Here is a 14,332-nt window from a genome sequence, read left to right on the forward strand (position 1 = left end):
CTAGTATAGGTCAATCTAAAAACAACTGGACTTGCTGAGTAATCAATGAAGACGTTTCACTACTCATCCGAGCAGCTTCTTCAGTTCAACTGACTGGTGTGGGAAGTTCTCGGCATATAAACTCTTCCACTAATCCATTTACAATGGCACATTGTAACTCTTCAAAGAGGTGACATCTGTTACAATGTGCCATTGTAAATGGATTAGTGGAAGAGTTTATATGCCGAGAACTTCCCACACCAGTCAGTTGAACTGAAGAAGCTGCTCGGATGAGTAGTGAAACGTCTTCATTGATTACTCAGCAAGTCCAGTTGTTTTTAGATTGACCTATACTAGATATACTATGACCTGGATGAATGAAAATCTTCTTAGTCATATGTGAAGAATAAAGGATTGACTGGAGAAGAGCCCAGAGATAGCGCTCCAAGGCACCTGAGAAATTAAATAGTACATAGTAACTGATAGCTGATACCATTAGAGCAAAGCAATCACTCTAAACTAAGCTATTTTTTAAATTGTTGACTAGATCTACAGTTCTATGATCAGTTTTATCAGGAGCCAATTAACCTGCCTGTATATTTTTGAAGTGTGGAAGGAAACCAAAGTACCCAAAATAAACTGCACTAGTAATTCATGCTGCAATGCTTGGGGGGTAGCAGTAAGGCTACAGAAAACATAGGCCCTGGACCAGTAATGTAGGAAGTGGAATCCAGTAGCCCCACCTATGTGCTAACAACCTCTCAAAGCCTGTTGTGACTGTTTTTCAATTGAGAAATTGTATTGGCATCTACTGAATCATTCCAATAGTAAGTTACAAATAAAAGCTGATTGAGTAGATTTTTTTATTTTCTCCTATGATTGGATGCCTGCTGTTAACCCTACTTTAAATGTGACGCCTTCTACTTTCTAATTACTTTTCTTTTGCCTGCAGCAAATGCAGACTTTCTTCATATGGAAAAGCTACGATCACCTGCTCGTGGGTATGTGGGTATCACATTGTCTGTTTTTATATAGTTCGGTAGCTATAAGTTACTATTATGATATTACTATTATTAATGTTATACATAGCAACTTTATTATGTGATATTTGTTTTAACAATAAACCTATATTAATGTGTACTCAGATTTATGCTGTGTAAGAACTTTAGTATAATAATAATAATAACAATAATAACTACTACTACTAATAATTATTATTATATAGTATTATCATAACTATTATTATACACGTATTTATAAAGCACCAACATATTTCTCAGCACTATACAATCAATGGGGTTATACACTGAACGTAAATATACATATTGACATACAAAAACAACTGACCTGTTTTGCTTAACCAAAAATTCTCAAAACGGTGAGAAGTCAAAAAAAAATTTTTTTTGATTTTTTTGATGAGCAACAATTTTTTTCACCCATTGGAGTTTATGGGTGTCATTTCGTTGGTGAAACTGGGAGAAAAATTTTGATCAACCAACAAGCAATAACCAAATTCAGAAACCAATCAAAGTTAATTGCGGATTGTTTGCTATGGGTTAATGTGGTTGTGCTAACCAGCTTTAGCAAGGTTTTGCCCAATCTAATAGCCTTATAAAACCTTGCCAATGATCTGTTGTAGCTATAAATGGAAGTCACAACAACTAAGGATTGTCTTTTTTGTAATTTTCTGTTGTCGCCTCTGCCTCCTAATGTGGGAAGAGTGTCCTGTATCTTCATATCACTTGTATTATTCCTTCTTCTGCGACTGGACTTTCTAATAGTCAGGCATCAAAATTTATACCCAGTCCTAGTCATATGCTTCTAGAATTGTACAGTCCAATGCTATCCTGGGGTAAAAACCTGATTATCGATATGTTTAAAATTTGAAATGATACTTTCCATTGACTTCTATAGCATCTTGGCTTGATTTTTCTTATTTTAGAAATTTGATTTGATAAATCGTGATTGTGGCAAAAATCTTGATCCTGGAAAATGTCATTGATTAAGGTCATAACAAGTGAGTTTAAAGTCATTTTTCAATACTGCATAGTTTTGTTATGTCTAAATATACTACCATTATTTTATGTGTATACTGGGAACAACCTTGCTTGTGATCCTGTTTTTATCAACACAATACATTGCTAACCATGTGTATTTCTTGCTAATTCTATTGCTTACAGTGCATTTTATTTTTTGGGGGTTTTTAAACAATAAAACCTGTTTCCTAGATGAAAGAATAGGAGAGATTCCAGACAAAAGAAATAGACTGGGTCCTGTCACCCTTTTAAATAGGATAAATCTGACTTTACTAGACACTGGGACATCAGCACAACAGTACCTCAAGCAGAAAATCAGCAATAACATAGCACAGGTGGGTAACAGTACTCTATAACTACAACAGTGTGTTGCTATGGTATCATACCAATACAGGACCCAGTATTCACCATTTATCCCAGGAAGTTTGCCTAAAACTCAAATCCCAACAATTCCTATATCTGATTAATTCTATTTTTTACAAAATTTTAGCTTCAAGGAAATTAATTGAGTATAAGCATGCTATGATTCTGTGATAAGAAATAAGAACAGTAAAATTGCTACCACAGAATAAAATGTTGCCTAAAAAACAGGTCCCTATGCATTGTGGCTCTACTTTACTTTGGTTGTTGTACTACTTATTTTCTGTTTGTGTGTGATGACTAATAGCATTAGAAACAGTGTGTAGTGTGTAAAGTATATAAAAAATGGTATGAGTGCTCTATATCACGTCACTTAAATGAGTAATCTCTTGTCTCTGTTTTCTGCTCTGCAGGGAAATCATGATGCCTTTTATGTTGCAGACCTTGGAGACATAATAGAGAAACATTGGCGGTTTTTGAAAGAGCTACCCCAAGTGAAGCCTTTTTATGCAGTAAAGTGCAATGGCATAAGGGAGGTGGTTCAAACGCTGGCAGCTCTTGGTACAGGATTTGATTGCGCCAGTATGGTAATACACGTTGTAAAACCTTGGTCTGATTCCGTAGAAAGTCAAAATTCTCTGGTTCATATTAAGACATTTTTCATATCGCTATTACAAGACACCTATGTCTTTCCTTTCAGGGAGAAATAGATATGGTGCTGAAAATGGGGATTCCAGCTGCTGACATTATCTATGCTAACCCTTGCAGGCAGGTATCACACATCAAATATGCTGCTGAGCATGGTGTGTGCAGAATGACATTTGACTGTGAAGCCGAACTGTTTAAAATAGCAGCCTCTCATCCAAAAGCGGAGTAAGTTGTCAGCAAACTGTAATCTATATTCCACTATCCGTGTCCTTTTGTTCATGGGACTCAGTTACACTTAGCCCTGGTGTCTTATCAGCCAAGTTTTGTCCTGAGAGTACTCACAGTAACAAACAGGATATGAAAAGGTATCTTAGAATCCATAATCTGTATAAAAGTGTTCAGCCTGCAGCCTCATGTTTTTATATGGCTCCTCAGTTACTGTGTACCTGCAGCATTAGGATAAATACATTCTTAGTCCTAAAGAAGTCCCACATAAAACACTGTTTGAATGGAACAAAGGACATTCTTTCAAATACATTTGACTTTTTTTTTTTTTTTTTTTTTTTTTACATAAATGAATTCAAAAGAAAGCAAGTTATAAATTGCCCTGCCCATTTACAACCCATATTGAAACAGATACGGCGCAGCAGGGAGGGGGAAGCCAGCGGTGGGGAAAAATACTTGGTGAGGCTCCTGGCAGAAAGAGCCTGGGGAGAACACTGGACTGGGATTCAGATACTGTCCTATATACTGGAGTAAAGATCGGTGTGTTTCATAACCTGTAAAAATTTAATAAAGTTTAAATAATCCAACAATGAAATTCCTAGATCAGGCGCTCTTCTAATTTTATATTTCCCTACCAATTTCATTTTTATGCAGGATGATTCTCCGCATTGCAACCGATGACAAAGACTCTTGGTGTGCCCTTAGTAGCAAATACGGTGCGCATCTGGAGGAATGTGAGGATCTTCTCAAGAAAGCTAAGAATCTCAATATCCAAGTAATCGGAGTGAGGTATTTTACAGTATAACAAAATCATTTCTCCTTCTTAAATCACCATTTTGATTTCTCCAATGTCCTCTCAATTTGACCTATTCCAATTCCCATTTCCTGCTCACTTCCCTCCAGAACCATCTGCTTGCTTCTTGAACATAAGGGTAGAACTACATTGGCGACTTTGGTGCGTTTCCTGCGGATCCGACGCGCTACGCCAAAACGCAGGCATCAAATCGGATGCGACGGAAAATAAGGAAAGAAATACAAATGTTGGATCTTGTTGCAGCGTTCATACGACACGACTGTCAGATGCAGACACAGCATGCAGGGTCTGCATCCGACAGTTGTGTCCTGATGGATGAATGCTGTGACACCATCTGATATTGCTATTGCTTACCTTATTCTCCATCGCATCTGATTTGACGCCTGCATTTTGGTGCAGCGCATCGGATCTGCCGGAAACGCACCAAAGTCGCCCATGTAGTTCTACCCTAAGGGTTCATTTACCAAAATGTAAGGCAGGGTGTTAGGGCTGAATTCCACCGATTCGTCACCAGGCGATGTGTTGGAAGTACAAAATAAAGTGGGACTGATCGAGAAATTTCAGGTACCAACTACATATATACTTCTGTTGGATGTGAATGCCACAAGTTGCGTCTTCACCTGACAGTCGTATGCATGTAGATTTCTCAATCAGTCCCATTATATTCTGCACATCCGATACGTCTCATGCGTGTCATCGCCAGCCGGCAAATCAGTCCTGATCGCCTTGTGGAGTTCAGCCCTTAAGTGCAAAAAAAAAAAATGTAAGCATTTGATAAAGTATTTTATACTAATTCATAAAAGCACATTTGATGTTTGCCAAAGGGCACATGGAAGAGACAAGCAGTCGAACACAAGTGCTAGAATACTAAGGAGACCAAAATCGTGTCTGGGGCATACCTGCAATGTGCAGGTATCATGTACAGCGCTGATGGACACAAGACAGTCCTTTCCTACCAGAGGGCCGGTGGTAGGAGCAGGGCTCATTTGCACCTGCCAGAGTTTCCTAACTTGAGTGTCTGAATGATGTGCAGGTTATATGGTAGGAAGGGGGCAGGAGAGGGGATACTCACGTGTTCCCCTGCCTGACCCTCATAAAGACAGCTCTACTGGAGTGCCAAAACCTGCTCTCAAGGTTAAAAAGGTTAAAAAGTGCAAAAGACATGGAAGTTTGCACCCATATTTACACTTTACACCCTGCCTTGTACATCATGTTATCCTTTTTTTGTTCTACATCATGTAGAATAGAAAACTATTTCACCTGTAATTTGAATCTTGTGAAAATATAAAAACAGTGGCAGCCCCATACTTTCTGGTTTCTAAAGCAAAGATTCGGGCATCAGGCATTGGACAATATTATTTTAAAATGTTGTTTATGCACTCTGTGCTTCATTTTATCTTAGAGTATGCAGGGTAAGTGGGCTTGTATATAATCAAATTAGTGTAAGTAATATCACCTGTTAAATGCTTCTCATAGATCTCATTTTTTCTGCCCTCTGCAGTTTTCATACTGGTTCTGGATGCACAAACACTCATCCCTTTTGCAAAGCCATTGAAGATGCTAGAAAGGTATTTGATATTGGGCAGAAGTTGGGATATCAGATGAGACTGCTAGATATCGGAGGTGGTTTTCCTGGGGAATCTGAGTTCCAACCAACATTTGAGGAGGTGAGACTTATTAGGGAAGATATATATATTTAATTCTTTGCAGTTTAATTTATCATTGGCTGAGCTTTCAAAGTAGCAATTTCCTTTTAATATATAACATGCCTTATGGAAACAGTAGTATTTCAGCAATGATATAAAGTTTATTGGATTAACAGAAAATATGCAATATGCATCATAACAAAATTAGGTGCATACATTTGGGCATCCCAACAGAGATATTACATCAATACTTAGTTGAGCGCCCTTCTGCAAATGTAACAGCCTCTAGATGCCTCCTATAGCCTTTGAGGAGTTTCTGGATGGAGGTACTTTTGACCATTCGTCCATATAAAAACTCTCCAGTTCAGTTAAATGTGATGGCTGCCGAGCATGGACAGCCTGCTTCAAATCATCCCATAGATTTTCGATGATATTCAAGTCGGGAGACTGTGACGGCCATTCCAGAATATTGTACTTCTCCCTCTGCATAAATGCCTTTGTAGATTTCGAAGTGTGTTTAGGGTCATTGTCTTGTTGGAATATCCAACCCCTGTGTAACCTCCACTTTGTGACTGATGCTTGAACATTATCCTGAAGGATTTGTTGATATTGGGTTGAATTCATCCGACCCTTGACTTTAACAAGGGCCCCAGTCCCTGAACTAGCCACACAGTCCCACAGCATGATGGAACCTCCACCAAATTTGACAGTAGGTAGCAGGTGTTTTTCTTGGAATGCGGTGTTCTTCTTCCGCCATGCAAAGCTCTTTTGCTATCACCAAATAACTAAATTTTTGTCTCATCAGTCCAAAGCACTTTGTTCCAAAATGACTGTGGCTTGTTTAAATGAGCTTTTGCATACAACAAGCGACTCTGTTTGTGGCATAAGTGCAGAAAGGGCTTCTTTCTCAGCACCCTGCCATACAGATGGTCTTTGTGTAAATTGCGCTGAATTGTAGAATGATGTACAGATACGCCATCTGCAGCAAGATGTTCTTGCAGGTCTTTGGAGGTGATCTTTTGGTTGTCTGTAACCATTCTCACAATCCTCCACATATGCTACTCCTGTATTTTTCCCAGACCTGGGTTTTACAGCAACCGTGCCTGTGGCCTTCCATTTCTTGATTACATTCCTTATAGTTGAAACTGACAGTTTAAAACTCTGAGATAGCTTTTTGTCGCCTTCCCCTAAACCATGATACTGAACAATCTTGGTTTTCTTTAGAGAAATATATATATATATATATATATATATATATATATATATATATATATATATATATATATATATATATATATATATATATATATATATATAGTGACATGCCACTGGCGTGCACATGCACTTTTTGGGGGGAATTACCAATTAGCGTCTGGTAGGCAGGTAGCGTAGGATTTGGAGCTTAGAGACAGGTACACCAAAGTTTTGGACAAAACACAGCTTTATTAAGCACTGGGCATTCCCAAAAAACAAAAAAAGGCAACAGAAAAATGTTCAGGTTACAGTTCAACTTCACTGTAGAACATGCAGGGTACAGTTCAGCAAATACAATGCAAAACATTCAGGGTTTCCCCCCCCCCTCTGGTCACTCACCATCAAGGGAAACTCTCACCCTCTTGCACTTTGAAGTATTTGGGCTTCACACTCAGCCCTGCTGGCTTACCCTCCTGGGATTCAGACTCACAAGCCTCTGCCAGTCCTTTCCTCTTTCTTTCCCCACAAGGGATTTAGGCTCCAAGCTCTGGAACTCTCTTGCTGGCAGCAAAGCTCCTTCTGCCCAGCTCTGTCTCTCACAGCCCCTCACTTCCCTGTAGAGCTCTGAGCTTTGCTCACACAGCCCTTTTACATTGTCAGGTAGATCCTCTCTCAGCTGCCACTTAATTACCTGGCTGAGAGGTAACTAACCCTACCTGAGCCGAGTATCTCTCTGCAACACCTATCTTGCAGTTTAAATGTACTCTTTTCCATGTACTTTCCTGCAAGACAATGGTGTTTTCCAAACACCCTGTCACAATATATATATAAATAAAACAGGAAAATATGGCTTATCAGATGGCATTAATACAGGGTTAAAAACAAAGATTTTTTGGCTAGTATATAAGTAATATTTAAAATAAATTATGTGGAGTCATTATCACCCTGCCTATTTTTGAATACCATTACCACTCTTGCTGTTTATTGTGATGGGGTTTGGCCATCTTCTCTTATGTTTGATATCCATTTTTCTGCTGCAAGCTTACAAATACCTGCTAATAATTACTGTTTAGGTAATTTTTAATAAGTAATACAATTAAGTATTGCAGTCACAACTTGATAAAGGCACAGACAATTATCAATAGAAGTATATTGCAGAATCTGGAGTTTTGCCAGTTTCTGATTACATAACACTTGATTTGTTTCAAGTGTTATCTTTGTTAATGTGGGATTAATCTCACCTCAATATTAATTTATCATCTTGTGAACATGTGATTCAGTTATAGGCAGAGGCTGGAAAGTAACAGAAATGTCCCTGTAGATGCCTCCAGTGTATTCTTACCTTGTTTCTCTTGATTCACTGCACATGCTTTTTAATGCTGTCAGTCAGTGTCAGACTGGCCCACCGGGATACCAGGAAAACTCCTGGTGGGCCCAGATGTCAGTGGGCCTCTTGCTTCTTATCATTTGGTCTATTTCATGGTCAGTCCCTATTTCTGTATGGGAACAAAGAGGCTTGATAATGGAAGAACAGAATATAGTATGTAGAGAGAAGAGACTAGGAGAATAAAGAGGTTGAGTGAGGAGAGGAAGTATAATAGTTTGGAAAGTGGGCCCTCAGGCTAAGGTTTTCTGGTGAGACCCTGGCATCCCAGTTCAACACTGTTGTCAGTTAAATCGACTTCTGCTGCTTTTTGTTAATGCTATATATTCTATATTCCATATTATAGACATAATATCAAAGGCTATTGTGATACTAAATTCTATAGTTAGTATAGATATGGATATATATAATTAATCTGAGCATTGGGAGGGGTGTGTGTATGGATGCTGGGTTTTTATTTGGCGGGGTTGAACGTGATGGACCTGATTTTACTATGTAACTATGTAACTATGCAACTGCCCTAAATCTAGCAAGCACAAAGGGGAACATTCAATGGGATGAAGTAACCACTGGGAGTAATCTTCTAAAGATTGTATTGCTATAAGTATATTATTTATGTGATATTGGCTTTGCTGTCATAATAAAAACATTAACATTTTATTCTTAAAAAATTTGTATTCCTGGTTGACAAGCTGCCCTTGTGAGAAGAACGACACATCTGTGTGATTTTCATTGTTTTAGTTCAGCCCAAGGTAAAAGATCTGAAATCTCTTAAGGTCTTAACAAAGAATGGCCATGACTGGGGAACTACGTTATCTACTGGTGGAAATACTGCTTTGGATGTTAGTTTATTTTGACAATTATATGTATGAACACATCCACAAGATACTTTCTCACAACATCACAGCAAGCATTAAAAAGCTAGTCAAAATTTTTTTCTTTTTACTAATTTCTTGCAACATATACTAAATGTAACCTGTTTGTTCTTAGTTTGCAGCGGTCATCCGTCAATCTCTGAACCAGTACTTTCCTAATGATCAGGATGTAGAGATCATTTCAGAACCTGGAAGATATTATGTGGAATCAGCTTTCACTGTTGCATTGAATATTATTACCAAGAAGGAGATGTATGACAAAGGTCTATAATTATTGTATGACCATGTAATATTTTATCTTTGAGTTAACTTTTATTATGTTATATAATGTCATATTCTTGCAACCTGTTAACTGGTCTTCATTTTTCATGATTTTGTAAGTATTTGCCTTCCTCTTCTGCCACTTACCTTCTTTCAAATGGGGGTTACTGACCAGATGGCAAAAACAAATATTGCAGCAACAATTTCATCGTAATTGTTGTGTTTTATTACATGTTATATTGCTATTTAGGAGATCTGCTATTCATTTTCCAGCCTCTTACTCAAACCACTGCCTGGTTGCTAGGTTAAATGTGTCTGTAGCTACCAGACAGCTGCCAATATTCCAAATTGGAGAGATGCTAAAGAATATTTAAAAAAAACTCCAAAAATAAAAAATGAAGACCAATTAACTAACATTTAAAGTAAAGGTGAACTATCCCCTTTAAGGCTTCTGTGTATTTATGTTTGGTATAATATTATTTGGAACACTGGTCAATAGAGATGCCTTTACTTTAGTAGGATTTAACACCAAACAGAACAGGTGGGAGCCAGGGGAAGGAATTTTACCTCCATATGTAATAAAAGGCGCTAAACATGTGCCCGGTAAATTCTAACTGCAGATTGATTTCATATGGGTTATTGCTCCTGGGCAAACTTAGTGCCTTTTATTACAAAACCCCCTAAGAATCTTAAACACAGGGTGTTCTTACTTGTGTTTACCTGTGGTGGCTCTTTCATGCATTCTTCCACAGAGGAACACAGGAAAAAAATACAGTGCAGTTTAATATTAGATTGTACTCACTTTACACTTTACAGCTAGGGTGGGGGAGCCTTGGCATAGGGAACACTTGTGGTAAGGTTTTCATGGGGCTCAAAAACCCCAGTCCAACACTGCTTACATACTACCACGTGTACAAAACATAAACGAACCAAGCAAGGAAATCACCCTTTTAGCATTGCCTCATGCATTAATACCATAACGGTATCTATAGTTTTCCTTTGCTCTACAGGTGCAGAAGGAGAGAGGAGAAGGAAATTCTCTTATATATTAAATGATGGGATATATGGAACTTTTCTTGAATTTTGTTTACTAAAAGAAAAACGAAAACTGAAGCCAATATTATACAAGGTAGGTGATCAAAGTAACTTCCCATTTTGAAAAATAACTGCCCCCCACATAATCAATACCTAAATAAAACAACAGTTTTGCAAGAAATGATTTTATTGAAAGACATACATAGATGTTTATTTCCTGATTAAGTTATATTCATTTCTTTTCCTGTAGCGTCTGGGCATGGAATTAAACTGTTATCTGGTTACTAGTGTTTATATACTAGCCACAGACATACAGTATTTGAGAGCTGTACCATAAAAATTAGATAAAACTAACAATTAAAAGCTAACAATTGCCCTAAATTATGCTCCTTAGTGTATTTTTAGAATCTGTTTGAATTTTGAGTATATTGCTACTTTTATACATCATTTCTTTGGTCAACAGTACAGTAGAGCTCTGTAAGTTTTGCATTTTGTCAACCTTTAATAGATAATTTCATTTTACTACAAGAGATTCCCTGCATAATAACCAGTACAGTGTGTATCATAAACAATAAGTAGTTAGCCAAGAACAGGTTTCACATGCTTCTCCCTAACAAAATTGTGAGAAACAATCTCAACATGCAGAAAACATTTATCAAGACCAGTTAAGAAAGGATCAAATTTTAACCTGCCCCAGTGTTCAGCACCCGCACCCAACCTTAACACGGTGCACTTACGTATTTATCGGCCTGCAGGGAATGCAGGCGTGAGTCTATAAAAAACCATAACTGGAGGTGGAAGTGGGGCACTGTAAGACTGTGGGCGCAGGGTAAAGTTCAGCCCGAACCAGTGGTCTGTGAACAATGTGTAGAAGTTGTCCCAAACCCACTTGACCCACAGGTCCCGTGGGTTTCAGGCCGGCGCACACATCACTAACCCACACTGCTTGATTTATTGCTTATCTTGTTAGATTAGATGCATTTGACAAGTAAAGAATTGATCAAGATCAGATAAATGGTGAACTGCAGTTAACAGTTTCAGAGTTTTGTGTTGCCTCTACTTTGGGTTGCCACCTGTCTGCTTTTGTCCCGGACAGCCCGTTTTTTTGAACAGCTGTTTGGGTCAAAATTGGCTGCCTGGTTTTCCAAATTAGGAAAACCGAAGTGGCAATTGGGTAATCGTCGATCGCCTCGTCATAGTCCCTCCCCTGATATCACAGTCATGCCCCTAAAAAAATCACGGCCCTGCCACGTCACAGCCCCCCCTGCTGCGTCACCCTGGAGTTTGTCAGGGGGGAAAGGTGGCAACCCTACCTCTATTACAAACTGCAGCACTTCTAAGCTGCCTAGTAAAGCGACACAGCTGTTGCAAATTGTTTACTATACCCTGTTTCAAAACAGAATAAAATTAATCTTTAATTGTGTTATTTCAAGATATGTTTTACAGTACAGTATGTTTGAAAGCTCCTCAATTTTATGTCATATACAGTAAATACTAAGAATCACTGGGTTTGTACTGGATAGTTTTACTCTTTCCGAATTCGTCAGAAATAATACAATATTGTTATATCCTTTACCCTCACAGTTGAGCTCAATATTTGACTATAAGGTTGTTTCTTCTTTATTTCTTTCTTCCATAAGGAGTTTGCCACTGAACAGAAGCTCTTTCCGAGCATTCTTTGGGGTCCCACCTGTTCAAATTTGGATGAAATAGTGAATGAAGTTTATCTTCCAGAGCTAGAAACAGCAGATTGGATCATATTTCAAAATATGGGAGCTTACTCTCTCTGCATGAGTACTTCATTTAATCAGTTTCCCCAACCAACTGTGTATTTTGTGCTAAGCAAAGGGCATGTGTGAACTTCTGGATAGGTACTGGCTTAGGGTAGAAAATGTGTAGCGTAATAAACTGCTATAGAATCAACATCAGGAACATATTGAGAAAAAAAAATTTAAATATCAAGTCACATCACATATACACTGAAATAGCTTCTACAAGGAAGTGCAAAAAAGTAGAAAATAAAAGAAATTAAAATTTTTAAGATTTCTATTTTATATGGCTGCTAGTTCATCTAGTCTTTTGCCTAATAACGCTCATAAAGTGTTAAAAGGGACTAATGAGAAACTACTATTTTCCTATACTACTATATATTTCCATTTTTTTAAGTCCCAGTCTCATAGGCAGGCATATTGGGATTAAACAAGGCTAAACCAAGTTAAGTCTACTAAAACTCAGAATGGTCCTGCTCATCAATTTATTTCAGTACTGGAAACCTTCAAAAATAATTATTTTTAAGTGTAATTTATAACAAAAGTATGTGTGTAGAGACCCTAAGGATTAGCGTTTGCTCAGTCACTTTTCCCCTATATATTTGGACATGTAAGTGGTCCTTTGAGCTACCAAGGCAGTTATTGTCTTCTTTCCTTGGTCCATTGTAAATTGATCTGGTTATTAGTTGCCCAGTAGGTGTTAGTGTTTAAAAGTATAACATGGAGAGCACACATGCTCAGGGCTCCCTCTTTCTGGATCCCACCTTGTGGGGAGGTGGGTACACAAATGGGTCTGAGCAAGTGACAGGCCCTGGTAAGGGACAGTTCTGTTAAGTGCCAGAAGAATGTGTAATAGTTGCTCTAAAAGCGAAAGTTAGAAATTCAAAATCTAACCCCAACTACTCTCCGTTTTGGAGGCAGAAAGCTGATCACTAAATTCACAGCTTCTAACTTAGAAGCTGTGAATTTCGTGAGCAGCTTTCTGCCTCCAAAACGGAGAGTAGTTGGGGTTAGATTTGCCACCTGCCTGGATTTCACCTGGACAGCCTGGTATTTGGAAGGGCTGTCCAGGTGAAACCTTCCTGTCCGGATTTGCAAATTAGGAGTTCCGGACAGGACATTAAAGGTGATGACATGGCGATCAGCCAATCACTGATCGTCATGCCCCTGATGTCACCAGCCTGGAATAGAAACGGTGGCAACCCTGGTTAGGGTTAGCACCCTTGCGTGATTAAGCTACCAGATAGAGACACGAGTGGGTGGGCTCAGGAGCAGGGACAGTGGCAAGGAGCAAGATACCCTGTGGTATCCCGAGTGCTGGGGAAAAATCACCAAGACAGGCTGCACTACCCCCTAAGAGGAAACTACTAAAATATCTCAAACTGAAGGTTTTCCATTGAGTGCTGTGACTATATGTGAATATTTTATTGTCTGACTGCTGTGAGACAGATCCACTGCTACTGTTCAATAAATAAGTTATTTGTTTGAAGCAACTCTCTGGAGTGCTGTCACTGTCATCCTTGTCACCAGGCGACTCACAGGCAGCGATGGACTGGGGGGTCCAGGGCTGCTGTCTGAGGGCCCCCTGCTGGCAATCCCCATCCAGTACCCCGCTGCAGCCACAACCCCCCTCTAGCCCCCCCCCGTGCACATGCAGGGTGGTCGGGGACAGCAAGGGCAGGGAGTGGGTCTGGGCCTACGAGAGCCAGGGCCCTCCAGGCTTTTTCCCTGTGTCCCGCCAGCCCAGTCTGACTCTGCTCACAGGAATCACCGGAGGGTAAGGTGTTTAAAGGGGCACACACATACTTTAAGCCATTTTAAAAGTAGCCCAAAAATAGCCCAATATGTACACTGAACAATCAATATGACAACAGCATATAGAAGCAGTAACTGTAATTCTACTTGTATGGCACGTGATTATCACATACCAGATGCAGCAGGCTGCAGTCTGATTTACAGACAGGTTAGGGCTGCTGGGCAAGAACTACATCAAATAGAAACAGAAAAGGGAGTTGCTTTCTACTCCCTTTGCATTCTGGGTATTGTATATGAACATTGGCTGTAGGCATTGTAACCTTGGCTGTAGGCATTTGCTAAATAAAAACT

General features: G+C 39.0%; 1 protein-coding gene across 2 annotated transcripts; it reads left to right on the forward strand.

Annotated features, from left to right (window-relative positions):
- The first annotated feature begins 891 nt into the window (after nt 1-891).
- LOC108707513 (ornithine decarboxylase) lies at nt 892-12,493 on the forward strand. 2 transcript variants are annotated; one of them, XM_041582186.1, is made up of 10 exons: nt 892-980; nt 1,922-1,996; nt 2,208-2,350; nt 2,789-2,962; nt 3,076-3,248; nt 3,903-4,037; nt 5,564-5,729; nt 9,277-9,424; nt 10,433-10,551; nt 12,098-12,493. In XM_041582186.1, the coding sequence occupies exons 2-10, from the start codon at nt 1,972-1,974 to the stop codon at nt 12,314-12,316; spliced, it is 1,302 nt and encodes a 433-aa protein (XP_041438120.1). In that variant the 5' UTR covers nt 892-980; nt 1,922-1,971; the 3' UTR covers nt 12,317-12,493. The 2 variants fall into 2 exon arrangements, with proteins under 2 accessions (XP_041438120.1, XP_041438119.1); XM_041582185.1 differs by lacking the exon at nt 1,922-1,996 and having other exon boundaries at nt 898-980.
- Nucleotides 12,494-14,332: the final 1,839 nt, after the last annotated feature.

Source organism: Xenopus laevis, chromosome 2L (assembly GCF_017654675.1).
Source record: "Xenopus laevis strain J_2021 chromosome 2L, Xenopus_laevis_v10.1, whole genome shotgun sequence".
NCBI lineage: Eukaryota > Metazoa > Chordata > Amphibia > Anura > Pipidae > Xenopus > Xenopus laevis.

What these genes read in the sequence shown, in the direction of transcription:
- LOC108707513 (XM_041582185.1), top strand. Translation starts at nt 935, where the DNA reads ATGCAGACTTTCTTCATATGGAAAAGCTACGATCACCTGCTCGTGG. An exon ending in GCCTCTCATCCAAAAGCGGA is followed by an intron (nt 3,249 to 3,902) that starts GTAAGTTGTCAG and finishes ATTTTTATGCAG; the next exon opens with GATGATTCTCCGCATTGCAA. An exon ending in TGAAGCCAATATTATACAAG is followed by an intron (nt 10,552 to 12,097) that starts GTAGGTGATCAA and finishes TTCTTCCATAAG; the next exon opens with GAGTTTGCCACTGAACAGAA.